Raw genomic sequence first — 16715 nt, forward strand, 5'->3', positions numbered from 1 at the left:
TAAGTCGCGCTGTGAGACTGAGTCGGTTAGCTTGGGTAATGCATATTCCGTCGGCCTCGAAGACACTCATTAGCAGAATACAGTCCAGCTCACTGATCGCTGGTGCTCAGAAGTGTAGCTTGTCAGACAGACACGTTGATCCTCACGACTAGATACTACAGCACCTGCGAAACGCTTGGCTTAGCTTCAGAACATCGACCTCGAATTGGCTACGAGGTGCCGCTATCGACCGATAGCCTCCAGATTCTTGCGGGACCGCCGCATCACTCAGCATTGTTTCACGGGTGAATGCGGCAAGAAATTTATGACCGGCTGGGAAGGCTACCGAGTCCGCCAGCAATAAGTTCATATCTGGAGCTGAGACCTCGCAAGCTCAACCGATGTCTATATATACTAAGAATTGTAACCTCCTTTTTTGCTACCTTCCCCTTCGAAGAGGTATCCCAAGCCATAATAATTCATCAGATACACCACCTGGTATTCGAAGCGGACGGTCAGCCCAACATCCTGCAATCGCACTATGAAGACCATTCACACGCTCATTGGCATGATCTTGGCACTCGGAGTCGCCTCAGGCTCGCCGGTAGCCGAATCGCTAGACGAACGACAAGTCGTCAGAATAGTAAGCAGCATGGTGTCCGCCAAGATCTGCCGTGAGCCGTGCAATTGACGTCGAGGTTCCTACAGTGTGGAATTAATGTGCCATGCAACTGTGAGTGCTACATAGACGATCAAGGAAACGACCTTGGTTGCCCGGAGCGCTGCGTAGTCGGCAAGTAACCGGTTGCAAAAACCGTAAGAGAATATTCTCTGGATAGCCGTCGTGTATACGCAGCTAATAGTGCGATAGCAAGGAGCGCATAGAGAGCATTATCGAGTGCACATGTGAATGTCCTGTTGTTAGTCTAGACTATGCAGGTGTGCGAGCACTGTATTGAAGATGGGACGTTAGAAATATTGCATATTACCAGCTCAATGTATGCGCTCGTTCGTTTTGCATTGCAGCTCGATGATGGTTCTGCGATTAGATACTTCTGAAGACATGACCAGAACTGTCCGACTCCAGTCAGGTGCGTGCCTTCACTCGTTTTGAGTGGTTGTGAGGTTGTGAGTGTTCTTGTTCTTGCCTCTAGTGAGTTGGTGCCTCAGGTTTTGAGTTCCTCTCGCGAAGCGCCTGATGCCATATCGTGCCGAGGAGTCACTTTTGCTTTGTCTACTATACAGAACCACCACAACGGAAGCCTAACAAAGTCGAGATGCTCAGCTCTAGATATTCTGATGACGAATCCGACTATATACAACTTGCCTATGCGCAGGCGAAAGCGCGGGCTAGAAAACCTGCAAACTGCTCGTTTGCGGGCGCACTCGGGTATACTCGGACATACTTGCGACAGCGACCTTTTTGCAGATATACGACCCCGTCACGATACAAGCGACAAAATCGAGATGCTTGGCTCTAGATTATCTGAAGACGATTCCGAATATGTAACGATCGTCTACGTAGGTGCAGAGATGCAGGCTAAATAATCGCCGGCTGCAATCCAGTGCACGATCCGGCTACTCAGCACGCCTGGCATCAAACTCGCTCCGCAGAGAGCAGGCACCAAGGCACTCACCTCACAACCACCGAAGCGCAGCAATCGCGACTCTGACTGTGGAGGTAGAAACGCCCTGCGAACGCTTGTAGAGGCTTTTCAAGAGAGCGTGCAATCTTCGGCAAAACCTGTGCAGAGACACTGTGGAGCAGAAGATGATCTTGTGCAGCACATCTACGCCTCAACTTGTTAACGGCAAAGTAGCACCGTGAAACTGTACCATCTCTGGTCATTTAGACTTCATCCGCCTCCGAGGGGTTATCGCCAATGTTTGGTCAAGCTCGCTGGATCACTTGATACTGCTGGACAGCATACTTTACACCCAGTCAATCGCTGGTGGAACCAAGTGTGACTGGCAAGACACGTCGATGTTCATGACCATTTGCTAAGGCCCTTGCGAACCGCTAGTCTCAATTCCAGAACGACGCTTCCGTATTAGCTGTGAAGTGTCGCCATCGGTGCGGCCTAGGGCGTCGCGAGCCCTAAAAAGAGCCCTAAGGAGAGTCCTATGAGAGGGCAGGAAATCGACTGGGGAATATAATCCACGAGCGATAACACTCCTGGGCACGACGTATACGACACTGCACGACGCTGCGCCTCTCTCTCGCCCACACTGCAAGCGCCGCGCTCAATCGTTGCCGGAAAGAGCTGGCAGACCCTCTACCGGGATCTATACCTGACCTGCTCGGGTGTTGACCTCGTCTCTGTTACTCGTAGGTTCGTTTTCGCTCCGACCATTTGCTTCGTGCGCAAAGTCGCCTCGCTTGGGCAGAGTAGATTGTTGGTTCCCATGGAAACTTGAATGCTAACAGGTGACCGTGACCGTGTTCGTGTTTCATTTGATTTGATACTTTCCTAGGCGCATCTTCGCCCTCTGCTTAGGGCTCGCCGGCGCTCCATGCGCCCTTAGGAGATACATGTGGTCGATCACTCACTGTTGTTTCACGGAGTCCCGGCAAGTTCGTGTCCGGCGGCACAAGATGATGAGCTCAACCGATACCTACATATACAAAGTATCTCCAATGCTCCTACAGCTTTGATCAGTAGTCGAATACATCACTCGGCATTTGGAACAGATACAATCAACTTACAATCCCACGAGCACCATGAAGGCCATTGCAACCCTCCTTGGCTTCATGCTAGCACTCGGAATCGTCTCTGGCTCCCCAGTAGCCGGCCAACTGGACGAACGACAGCTCATTCGAAATGTAAGCAGCATGTTCCCTCTCAATATCAGCCCCCAGTAGCCGCGACTGACTTCCAGCTTTACCAAGTGTGGACTTGGAGGTCTTGTAAAGTGTATCTGTGATTGCGAAAGAGATAATCGAGGCAACGATATTGGTTGTCCGGTGAGCTGCGTATACAACGGATGATTCGATGCTTGGAAATGTGAGAACAACCTCTTGATGGCTGTCAAGTATGCGCGGCTAATAAAAGAACAACAGGGTGCGGGTGCGGGTGCAGACTGTCGTCTTATGCAAAGCCGGATGCAGTGTTATCAGTCCGTAGATGATGGAACAACTCAGTCTTGTGTCAAGTAGTGGATGTTAGGAAGATCAGATTGGCGATCAAAGGTATACGCTTGCCTAGTATGGGTTGCCCCTCGACCTTTGTTTGATAACATGTGGTCGAAGACTACACCGCCGTCTCGTCGTACAAGGAGCTGGACGTACTCTCGACAGAAACTCCATCAACTCCTCCAGCCTTTACAGTAATCCTACGACGGATTCATAGAATCATCGCCCTGCGAAATGGATCGATGGTACTTCCAACACTCAAGACACCGTGACATTTTCGGCACGCCTGGGGCAGAGTCACCGTGAAGCAGAAGATGCTCTTGCACAGCAAACTCGGGATCCCACCGCGTTCTATAAGAAGCTAAGTCGCGCCGCGAGACTGAATCGGCTAGCTTTGGTGACTTGGAGTTCATCTGTCTCAAAGGGTTCACTAATCCACTTGGCACAATTCTCAGCTAGTCGCTGGTGATTAGAAGTATGATTTGCGCAACATGCGCAGTTGGACGTCTAGGTGCTAGTTCTCCTGCAAAATGGTGGCCTTGGTTGTGAAGACATCGATGCTGGATTAGATATACATCCACCAGCTTGAGCCACCAAGGTCTTGAGGAGATATTCGATCACTCAACAGTGTTTCGCGGCTGGTTTCGGCAAGAAGTTCTTGACAAACTTCGTGTCCAGAGGAAAGAGATCGCAGGCTCGACTGTTACCTATATATATGAGGAGGTGCATCGTCTCTGTATGTAAACTTCCACCTGGTACCTACAGCCTTGATCAGCAATCAAATACATCACCTGGCATTCGGATCGGCCACGACCGTTTTACGATTCTACAATCGAACAATGAAGACCATTCAAACGCTCGATGGCATGATGTTAGCACTCATAGTCGTCGCTGTGGCCGAGCCACTGGACGAACGACAATTCGTGAGAGTGGTAAGCAGCATGTTTCCGCAAATATTTGTCTTTAGCAGTGGCAACTAACGTCGAGATTTCCTTAGTGCGGGCTCGGGGTGCCATGCAACTGCGAGTGCGCAATCAATGATCAAGGAATAGACCTTGGGTGCCCGGAGAGGTGTGTGGTCCGAGGCTGATCAATCGTCTGTGAAGGTGAGAGCAATCTTTCCATAACCGTCGTGTATGCGCAGCTGACGATAGAACGATAGGGGCCGGATGTGACTGTCTTAGTATGCAAATGCGGGAATGCGATGTCTGCAACGCAGAGCTCACAGGATGCCCGAGTGCTGTGTCAAGTATTGGATATCGGGAACATCGAAGTGGCGACTAAACACGTGCGCTCGTCCGGCCTTGGTCATAGTGTCCATCGTGGTTCGATTACATGCGCTTGGGAGGCTCGGTGGAAGTGGCCAGAATTGTGCGTCTACAGCAGCGGTCATGACAACGATCGTGCGAAGATAGTAGTACACGATGTGTTAAGCAAGTTGAATATGAACATTAACGTCCTCGTCGTGTTCCGTTTGGTCTCGTTTCGTTTCGTTTCGTTTCGATCTAGCCACGCGCCTTGGGAAAAGTGAAGCTTGGGGCAGAGCGGACTGTGTTGAACAACAACACTCTAGCTCGGCACGATGCACCACTCCCATGTGACCATATCTCACCTATTGGTTTCGTCACTCAGCTCTCACGCGTCGCATACATAGATTAAGTATCGTGAGACTGAGGTCTGGTCGAACAGCGCAGGGAATGTGACGACCAACTTCAAGGCACAAATGGCGGACTTTCCGTGGTGCAGGTATTATTTCGTGCAGGACAGCGCGTGGAGCGAAAGAGATCATGCATTAGACCTCAAGATATTCGATGAGGACTCTTCATGTCCTAGATGGCAAGATGGCAAGATGGTTGGATGGTTGCTCTGAATTTCCGCGCAGAAGTCACGGCACGAATAGTTAGCCTGGCGGCGACCTGCGGAGCGGCACGGTCCGTCCGTTGCTCCTCTCCTCTCTTTTTACACCTTGAACAACTTGCGCAACTTGTGAATACGATGCTATTTCTCGCTGGCATTCATGATCTGAACCGCGACCTGAAGTGATGGCGCAGCCGGCCGGGTAAGATGTGCATCATGGAGCCCTCGTCATCCGGACGCCGATGGTGGTTACTGCCTATTGATGGCCGCTGGCAAGCAACAAGACATCGACTGCTGTGCTGTGCCACCTAGGCAGGCAAGGCTTCTGCTTCACCGGTGAAGACAAACACAGCGCCTAATCTAGCAAGTGAACGTTTGATCTCTCCAAAGCGTCCCAAAAGGAACGCCAAGTAGGCTGAACCAAATCCTTCGCTCCTTGAGCAATTTCATTTTAGGCGCTGTTTGTGCCTCACACCTGCATACGGCGGCTGAGAGCAAACAACGCCACATATACTTACTTTCGCAGGCTGTTCAAAATCGCACAACCAACGTTTCCAGTCCTTACGAAAACAACATCACCAACAAGAACAAGAAGAACATCCAAGATGGCGCGCCTTTTCCACAACGCGCTCGTCCTCGCCACTCTCGCAACAATCCTTTCCTTCACGCACGCTCAACGCGCCCTCTACTCCATCGAAAACTCCACCTCAACCTGCATCTCCAACAGCTCGATCACAGCCGACATCTTCTCCGCTTCCATCACACCCGACAACAACACCATCGGCTACGACGTCTTCGGCACCTTCAACTACTCCGGCCCCGTCCTGCTCTCTTACATCTTAACAGTCAACTCCGAGACCGCTCTCAACATCACCGAAGATCCATGCCTCGGAACCGGAGCATCGTCGTACCTCTGCCCAGCAAGCCCTGGCCAAATCGCACTGAATTCGAATATCAATACGCCGGCTGGGGATCTCGATACCATTCCGGAGGACGTGTACACCACGAGCAATCCGGATGCGAATTTCCGCTATGTGATGACGAATGCGGAGTCGGGAGAGATTGTGGGGTGTTTGCAGACGAATTTGACGAATGATGCATCGATGGAGGCGAACTCGACAGAGACTGGCGGCAGTGGTGCGAACAGCACTGGAAACGGAAACGGAACGGGATCCGGCAATGAGACTGGTGGTGCTCAGAGCGACGAATCGGACGCGAGCACTGCTTACTTGAACTGGACGTTGCTCGGGTAAGTCACCGCCAAAGTCATCATTCATATTTGCAGAACAAGCTGACAGTGTTTCCAGTTCGGCCATCATCGCGCTGGCGTGCGGAGGCGTTCTTTGAGTGAGTAATGCAGAGCGATGATTCGGGTGGGATTACCTCCCAATAGGACAGAGTGCCACTCGAGTCAATTCTGACGAGTAGCTCATATCTGCAACCAGACCATCACTCTTCACAGTTCGAAGCCGAACGTGCTGGCGTGTGGAAGTCAGTTTCTAAGCAGGCTGCGCAGAACTGCAATGATGCCATTACCCGCCCTCACTGGCACTTAGAAACAAGTCTAGTTAGAATAGGCCACACAGAACTTCAAAAAGCCCTAAATTTCTCCTACATCTATCCTATCCACTTCCCTAACCCATCTTCCTCCAATGTCTACCTCTCCCACTCCTCCCTCCTCACAAGCGCCACAGGCGGCACATAACTCTTATGCCCCTTAACAAAATACCAAACCGTCGCAATCGCCATAATCCCCACGAACATGACAATCGCCCAATTCATACTCTCCGGCTCCACAGGCGTAGCAGCAGGGAAAAACATCCAGCAATAAATCATCAACAAAAAACACAACGCGATAGCATTCACGATTCCTCCCCATTTTCCTAAACTCCACCGCCTATTCGGCAGTGGCTGCCGTCTCAGCCTCTTGAGAAGTACACATCCAATAACGACAATATAGCTCGTGAGTAAAGACACCGCGGTCAAGGCTAGGATTGCGTTCAAAGCTGCTGTAGATCCGATGTTGATAAGGGAGAGGAGAGAGGTTACCAAGAGGGAGATGAGGACGGCGTTGAGGGGGATGTTCCAGCGTGGGGTGACGTGGGAGAGCCAGGTGTGGCCTGGCATTCCGCGGTCGCGGGCGAAAGACCAGAGTTGGCGGGAGGCGGTTGCGATTTCGGCGATGGCGGAGGAGGTGAGGGTGAGGATGAGGATGAGGGTTAGGATTGAGGCGCCGGCGTAGGACTGTGATAGTGGCGTTAGTTTTTGTGTGAGGGTCATGGGAGGGACGTTCTGTGGAGCAGAACGTTCGGCAGGGGGAAGGCTTACTTGAGTCACGTTGAAGAAGACTTGGATGAATGGGAAGCCGGTCTTGCTTGCGAGGATGCTGTCTACGTCGCCGAGGGTGAAGCACATGGTGACTGCCATAAGGAAGCCGAGGACGCTGTTGAAGCCGAAGGACCAGAGCATGGCTTTTGGTAGAGTCTTTCCGGCATCTTTGACTTCTTCGGCCATGTGTCTGTACAATCAAGGTCAGCAAATTTTTCCGGGCCATGGATCGAGAGGTCGGTGGTATCTTACACTGCACAGTCGAATCCGATCAGGGAAATGATCGGAGTGAGTAGGCCAACCATGAAAGATGTACCGTTTGAGTTCCATCCTCCAGCATTGGTGAACTGCGTGAACACATCCTTCGCGTTTGCAGTAGGTGCCAGTACCCAAAGCACGATGATGATCGCGAAGAGGCCCAGAACATGGAGAATAAGAAGCAATCCCTCGACCATGGGGAGCTTCTTGGCCAAGACTGTGTTGAAGAGAACAGCAAAAGCGGCCACCGCAATCACGAGAAGCGTTCCGTGCCATCTCTCCGGAACATAAGAGTCGTTGTTGAGAATGATGAGTCCTTGAATAATCGTCCCGGCCAGGTATGTGATACTTGTGATTGCGCATTGCCAGCCGGTGAAACACAGCCATCCCATCAGATATGAGAGGAACTTTTGCGCCGGCTGAGGCGCGAATTCACTGACCCATGCGTACTGCCCGCTTGACGTGGGAGACATGCTGGTCATCTCGGCGATGGACATGTATACGAAGCTAAATCCGAAGACGACCACAATGTAGCCCCAGATCACACCGGCGGTGCCTCCATTCGTTAGGACAGATGCAATGGTGGTCAGCAGCACTTCCCATGTCGCGATGAGTGTGCAGCCAAATCCGAGTATAGATAAGAATTGGAAGTTTCGCTGTGCATCAGATCAGCGCTGCTTGTCAAGAAGCCATATCCGGCTTCCCCAGGATTGAACACGGCGATGTTTGCCACTCACCCTCAACTGCTGCACTCGCCCCAGCTGCGACATGTCCTTCCTATCGGCCGGCGTTCCCCTCCATTTCTTGGCAACGGCATACTCTGAGAGCTCATAGGCGTCCTCCTCTGAGCTCTCGAAAGTCATGCGAACTCGCCCATCCTCCTTCGATGGAGGTGACGAAGACCCATCGCGAACTTGTTGTGTCGCCATGATGGCCAGCAGACTTTCGCGCGAGACACGCAAAAAGGAGCGAAAATCACCGCTGTGTCAGGAAAAGTAATGATGTTCAGGTCTCGTTGCACATGGTGGTCGGAGCAAAGGTCATAGAAAACAAGAATGAAAGACCCCTACCATTTTCGTGTGCTACAGTCGAGTCGCTCTGCGCGAACGTGGCGTGAAGGATCCGCAGTTTGTCGATCACCCAGAACGGCAGCCGGACAGACGCGCCACTGCGGTTAGCTGATAGAAACATGACCTGCAGGGTCGAGCTACAGTGCTCCGTCGGGAAGCAGACGTCGAAGGGAAGGTCGCCGATTGAGCAGGCGCGATCGTATACAACTGTCGGCAGATGGCTGGAGATGCGTCTTGTTGGTCAAGCGAGATGGAGCAGTGGGGACGACTGTGCCGTCGGATTGCCGATGCTCGGGGGGAAGCTGTGGAAGCGGCTCTCATCAATCTTGCTTTCTCCCTTCTGCCGCACTTCGCTGATCTGCCCTAAGAAGAGCTCACATGTCGTTGCGTGGTTCTGGAATAGAGGATGTTTACAGTCGGAGAGGCTGTGCGGAGGTGGTTTTGAAAAGCAGATCTTATTGGACGCCCAAAACACGCCAAAAAGTGTTTGTTTTCAAAGACCGTCGCTAAGAAAGACTGTTTTCAAAGACCGAAAGGTAAAAACCACTTTACGCGTAGGGTGGGACTGCTGATTCTCGTGTCGGGCTAGAGTTCGAAAAACCGTTAGGTAGGAGTACCTCCGAGTCGCTCGCTTCGTAGTCGGAAGCCACAAAAGCCAAAATGAGTCGAGTCTCTGTACCACCGGGTGGTACAGAGATTCCACTTCAAAACGACGCTTAGGGCCGGTTGTGGCTGCGGATGTAATTTCCCCTCGATTTGTGTAGAAGACAGCCTTTGCATAATATTATCGTTTACGCTACTTGCGCAAAATCTTACGCTACTGCAGTCGATTCCGGCCACTCAGAGACGCGTTTCGTTTGCTGTCTAACGGTAAACATCCTCTAATGCCTTTTCGAGGTGACAGCCTGGACGACGTGCAGCAGCACAGAACTCAACTCAATGGGAAGCCGCTCGGCAAGTCTTGGCAGCAACGCGACACATCAACTACTGACGACGTCGAAAATTCTTCCCTCTGCTCCACGTTACCCATGTTCACTCCATCACGAACGACTGCAAGCGACGTGCCTCTCCTGCTCGAGCGGGTGCGTCGTCCGACCACCGCACGTCCGAATCCCCACAACATTCGACTGCTCGCCCAGTCGCATCCTGCGAAGCCACGCCACGCCATGCCGCTGTGGATCTGCACAACAATAGTCGACATTGGTCCAACTTGCTTCCCGTTTCTCCAAGAGCCTTTTCGATAGCCAGAACCGCGACGGAAATTTATTGTTGCGCTCCTGCTCGGTCGGCCATGCTCGCGTCGACGAGATCTCGTGTGCGCTCGTAGCGACACGCGCGAACAGAGCTCTCGAAGCAGCAAGCGGACGACTCCACCCGTATTTTTTGCAGCAGAAATACCGAGTCCCATAACGCTCCTCCGACCCAACAGCATGGAACATTGCTGATTTGGCATGTTTCATCTGTCAGGAGTGCATTCTGTGCATTCGGCCAGATTGTTCCTGAAAGTCGGGCGTGCTTATACTCGTTGCACAGCCTAACTTACGCCGGACTGCTTCACACACATTGACCTGACAATCTTCTTACGTCTTCACGAGCTTCTAGGCTTCGCAAGACCTGAATGCTGGCGTGACTGCTTCCTATAAAGCCGGCATTCAACATTGTCGAGCGCACTGTGGTGGCCCCTGGTTCGGTCACGCGCCGATGCACGAGGTGGCATCCCGTCACTGATCGACCAAAAGCTATGCAATCCTTCGGACTTCGCGCCTTAGCCTGCATTCGCTAGTACCAACTACCTCGCTTCGAACAAAACTGCCCACTGTCCACGCTGCTGCACGAGCACTCCACGTCGCTGACGATGCACCTGCAACATCTTTATGCGCTCGCAGCCATGTAAGCGTGCGACCTTTTTCTGACTGTCGCACAAGCAACACTCATACAGCGAGCGTGCTGGCGAGCTTCCACCGCGCAACCCGCCTCTGCGGGCGCCTATGCAAGCCGTGATCAATGTCGACGCCTTCACCAACCCCATTACCTGACGGCTACAAGCCTGCAGCGGCACTGCTCGACGCCGACCATCGTGGCTCTTGGATATACATTACGAATGGCTTTGGACTTGTCGTGGTTCTCATAGCTTTCGCCATCCGAACGTGGATCAGGCTGAAAGTCAGCCCACCTTTCCGATATGATGATATTACTCTGGCGGGAGCAACTGTGCTCTCAATTGTTCAAGCTGGAGTAGTGTTTGCACAAGTCCATAGCGGATTCGGCACTGCGATACGGCTTCTGGGCGATAATGCGGTCGATCGAGTGCAAAAGGTGAGCTTGAAGACGATGTCTACTGTGGACTCCATGGGATGAGGCTGACAAGGAGAAGCTCGGTCTCGCAGCCGTCATCCTCTATGTGCTTACCATCTACGCCAGCAAGGCATCGGTCGTGCTTCTCTTCGCCCGAATCTCTGCAGACCGATTTCATAAAGCTGTAGCCCGAGGCTTGCTCGCATCCTGCCTGGTCTTCGGCATTGCCTCCGCATTTCTGGTAGCGCTCAAGTGCGATCTGTCTGCCCCATGGAGAGTGTATGGACAGCAGTGTTCCAGCTTGTTCGCCCAGGCGACGGCCGTCGCAGTGTTCGATGTTGTCACGGAGCTCATTTTGTTCGGCATCAGCTTGCTGCTGGTATGGAACCTGCGGACTTCGCTCAAGAACAAAAGTCGTGTGGTATTCGCATTTGGAACTCGGTTACCGTGAGTCAATCTATCAGAACCACTCTCCAGACATGTGTCGAGTGGCACAGGCAAATGAAAATGCGATCCCGCTAACACCCGCATAGTCTAATCGCAGTCATCCTCATCCGTCTAATATACCTCCGAGATCTTGAAGACACCGACGATCCCACCCTCCAAGGCACAATAACCATAGTCCTCACCCAACTCGAAATCTTCTACGGCATAATGGCAGCCACAATCCCCTGCCTACGCCCCTTCCTCGCAGGATTTATCACCAACTATGGCGCCATGGGCCGCGAAACAGTCATGGGAGGCTCTCACATCGGCGGCGCAAGCAGAAAAGACCCCGGAGAATCTAAAGGCAGCAGCTTCGCGATGTCAGCCATCACATCCAAGGACCGCGGAAAACGAGCTTCGGCTATGAAAGAGAAGCTCACGAGATCGGCGAATCGTGATACGATTACTGGGACCTCTCCCGTTGAAGATGAGAGTTTTCGACCTGATAAGGGCAGTAATGATACGCAAGTGAGAGGGGGGTTTGATGCGAGGAGTATTGCGAGCGATGAGTCGACGAAGATGATTATCAAGAAACAGACGCAGTTTCATGTTGGGAGAGAGCGGGGGACGGCGGAGTCGTTGAATGAGTTGGAGAGGGAGTCGATTGCGATAGCGAGGTAGTGTTCGCCTTTTGTGGTGAGTTACAGGAACGGAAATACAGTACGTGAGACCCAATATGCACTTTTCGATGTGCTCTTTTCATGTGTGCAGTGCAGCACAGATATCAGATGCATTGACATAACGCAGACGAATCCGTGACAACATGTGCCTCGAAGTGAGCATACGCTTCACTTGTCTCTCGAGGCACAAAGCTTAGGACTTGGCCACGGCCGCACCTATGAACATACCACCGAACCCCTAATCGCCGACTCCCACGTCTATTCAAGATGGCACCTCCTACGATCCGCCGCAGACCCAATTACAATCCCTTCGCATTCGACAAACCTGTCGCCTCACATAACGAGTCTGCGGCCTCCGGCAGCCACAAGAACGTCGAGGCATCTCACAGGAAACCGCCCAGAACCCCTGCTACATCCAACCCTCGGCCCTCGACTTCTTCGCAGGTTCTCCGACCCACAGGCGCTTATCCAGGCCAATTCGCGCCCTTGACCAAACGTACCTCTCTTCCGCTTCCAGGCGAAATGACTCTGCACGCAGAAGAGAACTTGCGGGCTGCGGAGACGAGGGAGGCGAGGAGAGCGGCTGAGAGGGAAGCAGAGAGGAAGGCGAGGAAAGAGGGCAAAAGGGTGGAAGATGCGGAAGAGAGAGAGCCGGAGAAGAAAGCTGTTGCTGTAGAAGGTGAGAAGAAGAAACGCTGCAAGGCAAAGACTCCGAAGACACCAGGTTTAATTCAAGTCTTGGAAATGCAGAGTCGGGTGGCGGGATATGAGGTGCGTTGTGAACATTCGACAGACCCGTCTTCTTTTTGTTTTCTTTTGAAAAGAACATCGTTGACTAGTTCGAGACTTACATGATTACAGGTCAGCAAAACAGGAGAACTGACATACATCCCCTTCACCTCACGCTTCGTGTCGACGAAAGTCCAGCGGAGCCGGCAGCAGCGCCAACAAGAACTTCAAGTCGAGAAGAGCCCTGAGAAGGATGTCCTCGACGTAGACGAAAAGACAGTCCAGGGCGGAGAGAAGAAGAAATCCATCTTCCCATTCCTACACCTACCCGAAACAGTCAAGGTCCGTATCTACAAGCTCCTCGTCATCGAAACAAGGCTCTGTATCTGGCCAGCTACCAAAGCAGGCAGAGAACAACCTGACATCTCCATGGCTTGCAAGGAAATTCGAAATTCGGTTCTTCCGATCTATTATGGCGAGAACACTTTCGCAATTGATATCGCTCCGCCGATTGTGCCGATTGTGGTTAAGAAGACTGGATCTGCACCGGCCAGAGAACCATTGACGGGACTTGCTGCGGTGCGGAGATGGGCTGAGCTGTTGAGTGCCAAGCAAAATGAAAATGGGAAGTGGTTCGGGTTGGTAAATAACTGGTGTTTCAGTTATGGGGATCCTGTACGCGGGTTCAGCGGTAGAGCTACTGTCCCCGGTACATTGGAGGGCAACCGAGATTTCATCGTGTATGTGCAGATCGTGCCAAAGCGCAACAGCACAGTCGATGATGGCGAGGCAGGTGGCGTTAGCAAAACCGCTCGTGCTGGTCCGATCGTTGAGGTACATCGCGAGGCTGCTTGCATCATGCCAGGATGGAGCGATTGTGGCAAATGCGTGGTCCAGACCACTCCTGAAGTTCTCGTATTGGCGATCCGGAACTGGCTGCGAAGTGATCGCGCGGCCTCCGAGGGTCTCGAAGAACTTGTGCTGGAGATGAGGAAGATGAATGGCGGCCTTCCAGCAGCTTGCTGCACGAAGATGCCACACAGCGGCCAGCGTCCAGTTGTTCCTCAATGAGAGACTCCAGCATTTGGACAAAGCCTTGCGTCCTTCGACCTCGATAGTGCTTTCATGCTCCTTCAACAGCCACACCTTTGCATCCTGTAGCCAGCACATGTAGACATGTGCAAAAGGACTTTCCCATCTCAACCCACAACCTCCCTCAAAGCCTTCTTAACCTCGCCCCTCTGCCTCTCCTCCTCCCACCCCTCCTCATCAGCCCGAACAAGCAACCTCCCAATCGCCACAGTCTCCCTCACACTCCCACTATCAACCCAAACCCTCCCATTCCTCCCCACCGCAACCTCAAATTTCACCTTCTCTCCCACAACATCCAAAACCACAACTCCACCCTTCTTCCCGCCCAACATTAACCTCCTCGCAAACCCTGCACTAACATCAAACACCATCCCTCCAGTCAACGGCCCCATACCTTCCCCCTTCCCCGTATTCGAATTCACGCATTCAATCTCCGTATCATCCCATTTATTCACTTTCGCAACACGCGCATAAACTAAATCTCCACTCTTCAGCTGCGGTCGTGTCTTTTTACTCGCGCCTTCGAAGGAGAGTTGGCCGAGTAAGGCGTAAGGCGTGTGAGGTGTGAGAGAGCAGTGGTAAGTATCTGTGCTGCTGTGGTGGATTTGTGCGATGACGAGATCGTTTACGGCGGGGAGGTAGCGGCCATTGGAGTGTTCGAGCCAGAGGGCGGATTTTTTGTGGTCGACTTGGAGGGTGCCGGCGCTGGTGGAGAGGAGGGTTGAGGGTGGGAGGTGTCGCAGGTGGGGGCCGAGGGTGAGGGTGCCTTTTTTGGATTTTGGGAGGAGTTCTGATGGTATGGGGTCTCCGGGTAGGAGAATTGTCGAAGCCATTGCTAAATGTTTGCAAGCAAGTGGTGATGTCTTCTGCTCAAGATTGTTCTCGATAGCTCATGTTGATAGGCTGGTTAGGGTTTCGGTAAGTTGAGCCGAAGTTTCCGACCAGGGTCTGTACGTTTTTTTGGATTTGTTGCGACAACTTGCGGGAGGAGAGCAGATCGCTTCTTTTTGACCTCTCAAACACTCGTTGCACACCCGTCAAAATGAGCGCAGACAACGGAACATCTGCCACTGAGCAGGAGAACTCCCGCAATGTCATTGGTATCTCCTTTGGCAACTCGTACTCAAGCATCGCCTACACAAACGCTGCAGATGGAAAGGCTGAGGTGATCGGTACGCTGAGACATTTCCCACCTGCTGCATGACATGTCGTACTGATTGTCTGTGACAGCCGACCCTGACGGAGATCGACAAATTCCTACTGTTCTCTCATACGTCGCCGGCGAGCAGTTCCACGGTGCACAAGCAAAGGCCCAGATTGTCCGAAACCCACGCAACACCATCGCCTTTTTCCGAGATTTCCTCGGAAAGTCCTTCAAAGAGATCGACCCATCAGCGAACCACTCCAGCGCACACCCAATCGAGCACGATGGCGGAGAGACAGCAGCATTCCAGGTGCAAGAGAAAGAAGTCGCAGAGGGCGAGGAAGGCGAGAAGAGCACATTGAGCATCAGCGAAATTGCAACAAGACACATCAGGCGGTTAGCACAGGCCGCTGGTGATTACTTGGGCAAGCAAATAAACGCTGCTGTCATCACTGTTCCTTCAGACTTCGCCGATGTTCAGAAGGAGGCTCTGACCGTTGCTGCGAAGAATGCTGGTATCGAGGTGCTGCAATACATCGTAGAGCCTGTTGCTGCTCTTCTGGCATACGACGCCAAGATTCAATCTGCCGGCGAGTCGAACCCGGCGCAACAAGACAAGGTTGTCGTTGTGGCAGATCTCGGAGGCACTCGATCAGACATTGCCGTTCTCGCCAGCCGAAATGGCATATACACCACTCTTGCAACCGCGCACGATTACGAATTCGGAGGTGCCAGCCTGGACAAGGTGCTGATCGAGTATGCTGCAAAGGAGTTCTTGAAGAAGAACAAGAATGCCAAGGACCCCAGGACAAACGAGCGCAGCTTGTCGAAGCTCACACTGGAAGCTGAGGCTGTGAAGAAGGCTCTCAGTATCGGACAGTCTGCCAACTTCTCCATCGAAAGCTTGATCGACGGCATTGACTTCACACTCACAGTCAACCGCACACGATTCGAGCTGCTCGCAAACAAGATCTTCGCCTCATTCACCCGTCTTATTCAAGGTGCAGTCCAGAAGGCCGACCTCGATATCCTGGACGTCGACCAAATCCTCCTCTCTGGCGGTACCTCACATATCCCAAAGATCGCCTCAAACCTGCAGAGCGCTTTCCCAGAGACTACTGTCGTGGTTGCACCAAGCACTACACCATCTGCAGTCAACCCATCTGAGCTCACCGCACGCGGAGCTGCGATCCAGGCATCGCTGATCTCAGAGTTCGAGCCCGCCGACGTCAAGGAGAACACAGAAGCCGTTGTGACGGTGACGCCCCACCTCCAGAACGCCATTGGTATTGTGTCCGGCGACGACCAGTTCTCCGTCATTGTTCCCGCAGATACTCCTGCTCCAGCACGGAGAACTGCACTCATCCCCGTGCCACAAGGCGGTGATGTCCTTATCAAGCTCGCAGAGGGCGTGTCAGAAATCAAGGTCACACAAGAAGAGAAGCCAGCCACGAACGGCAAGAAGGACGAGGACGATGATGACAGCGACGAGGATGACTCCGATGATGAGCCAGAGGAGATCCGCGAGAAGGTCTACAAGACTGGCAAGCCTCTTGCCGAGTTCGCCATCAAGGGCGTGAAAGCCAAGGGTCAAGTCGAGGTGCAGATCAACATCGCAGCAGACTTGACATTGACGATCGTGGCGAAGGAGAAGGGCGGGAAAGGCGGTGTTCGCGGCGTGATCGAGGCGGGCAAGGCGACGAGTAACGGCTCCGCCTAGAAGG

General features: G+C 52.7%; 6 protein-coding genes across 6 annotated transcripts; 4 read left to right on the top strand and 2 right to left on the bottom strand.

The window, feature by feature from the left end:
- Positions 1–5574: 5574 nt before the first annotated feature.
- Positions 5575–6316, top strand: CKM354_000209900 (uncharacterized protein; the record flags this gene model as incomplete). The annotated part of the gene is made up of 2 exons (XM_044797244.1): positions 5575–6218; positions 6277–6316. The coding sequence occupies 2 exons, from the start codon at positions 5575–5577 to the stop codon at positions 6314–6316; spliced, it is 684 nt and encodes a 227-aa protein (XP_044653179.1).
- A 309-nt stretch (positions 6317–6625) lies between these two features.
- CKM354_000210000 (uncharacterized protein) lies at positions 6626–8484 on the bottom strand (the record flags this gene model as incomplete). Its single annotated transcript, XM_044797245.1, has 4 exons — positions 6626–7213; positions 7298–7487; positions 7550–8211; positions 8293–8484. The coding sequence occupies 4 exons, from the start codon at positions 8482–8484 to the stop codon at positions 6626–6628; spliced, it is 1632 nt and encodes a 543-aa protein (XP_044653180.1).
- A 2145-nt stretch (positions 8485–10629) lies between these two features.
- On the top strand, positions 10630–12027 carry CKM354_000210100 (uncharacterized protein; the record flags this gene model as incomplete). Its single annotated transcript, XM_044797246.1, has 3 exons — positions 10630–10941; positions 11000–11367; positions 11454–12027. The coding sequence occupies 3 exons, from the start codon at positions 10630–10632 to the stop codon at positions 12025–12027; spliced, it is 1254 nt and encodes a 417-aa protein (XP_044653181.1).
- Positions 12028–12293: 266 nt separating this feature from the next.
- CKM354_000210200 (uncharacterized protein) lies at positions 12294–13826 on the top strand (the record flags this gene model as incomplete). Its single annotated transcript, XM_044797247.1, has 2 exons — positions 12294–12797; positions 12888–13826. The coding sequence occupies 2 exons, from the start codon at positions 12294–12296 to the stop codon at positions 13824–13826; spliced, it is 1443 nt and encodes a 480-aa protein (XP_044653182.1).
- Positions 13827–13954: 128 nt separating this feature from the next.
- CKM354_000210300 (exosome non-catalytic core subunit RRP40) lies at positions 13955–14680 on the bottom strand (the record flags this gene model as incomplete). Its single annotated transcript, XM_044797248.1, has 1 exon — positions 13955–14680. The coding sequence occupies one exon, from the start codon at positions 14678–14680 to the stop codon at positions 13955–13957; it is 726 nt and encodes a 241-aa protein (XP_044653183.1).
- A 209-nt stretch (positions 14681–14889) lies between these two features.
- CKM354_000210400 (uncharacterized protein) lies at positions 14890–16711 on the top strand (the record flags this gene model as incomplete). The annotated part of the gene is made up of 2 exons (XM_044797249.1): positions 14890–15019; positions 15078–16711. The coding sequence occupies 2 exons, from the start codon at positions 14890–14892 to the stop codon at positions 16709–16711; spliced, it is 1764 nt and encodes a 587-aa protein (XP_044653184.1).
- Positions 16712–16715: the final 4 nt, after the last annotated feature.

The sequence above is a fragment of the Cercospora kikuchii genome (genome assembly GCF_019650295.1).
Source record: "Cercospora kikuchii DNA, contig_00001, whole genome shotgun sequence".
In the NCBI taxonomy this organism is placed as follows: domain Eukaryota; kingdom Fungi; phylum Ascomycota; class Dothideomycetes; order Mycosphaerellales; family Mycosphaerellaceae; genus Cercospora; species Cercospora kikuchii.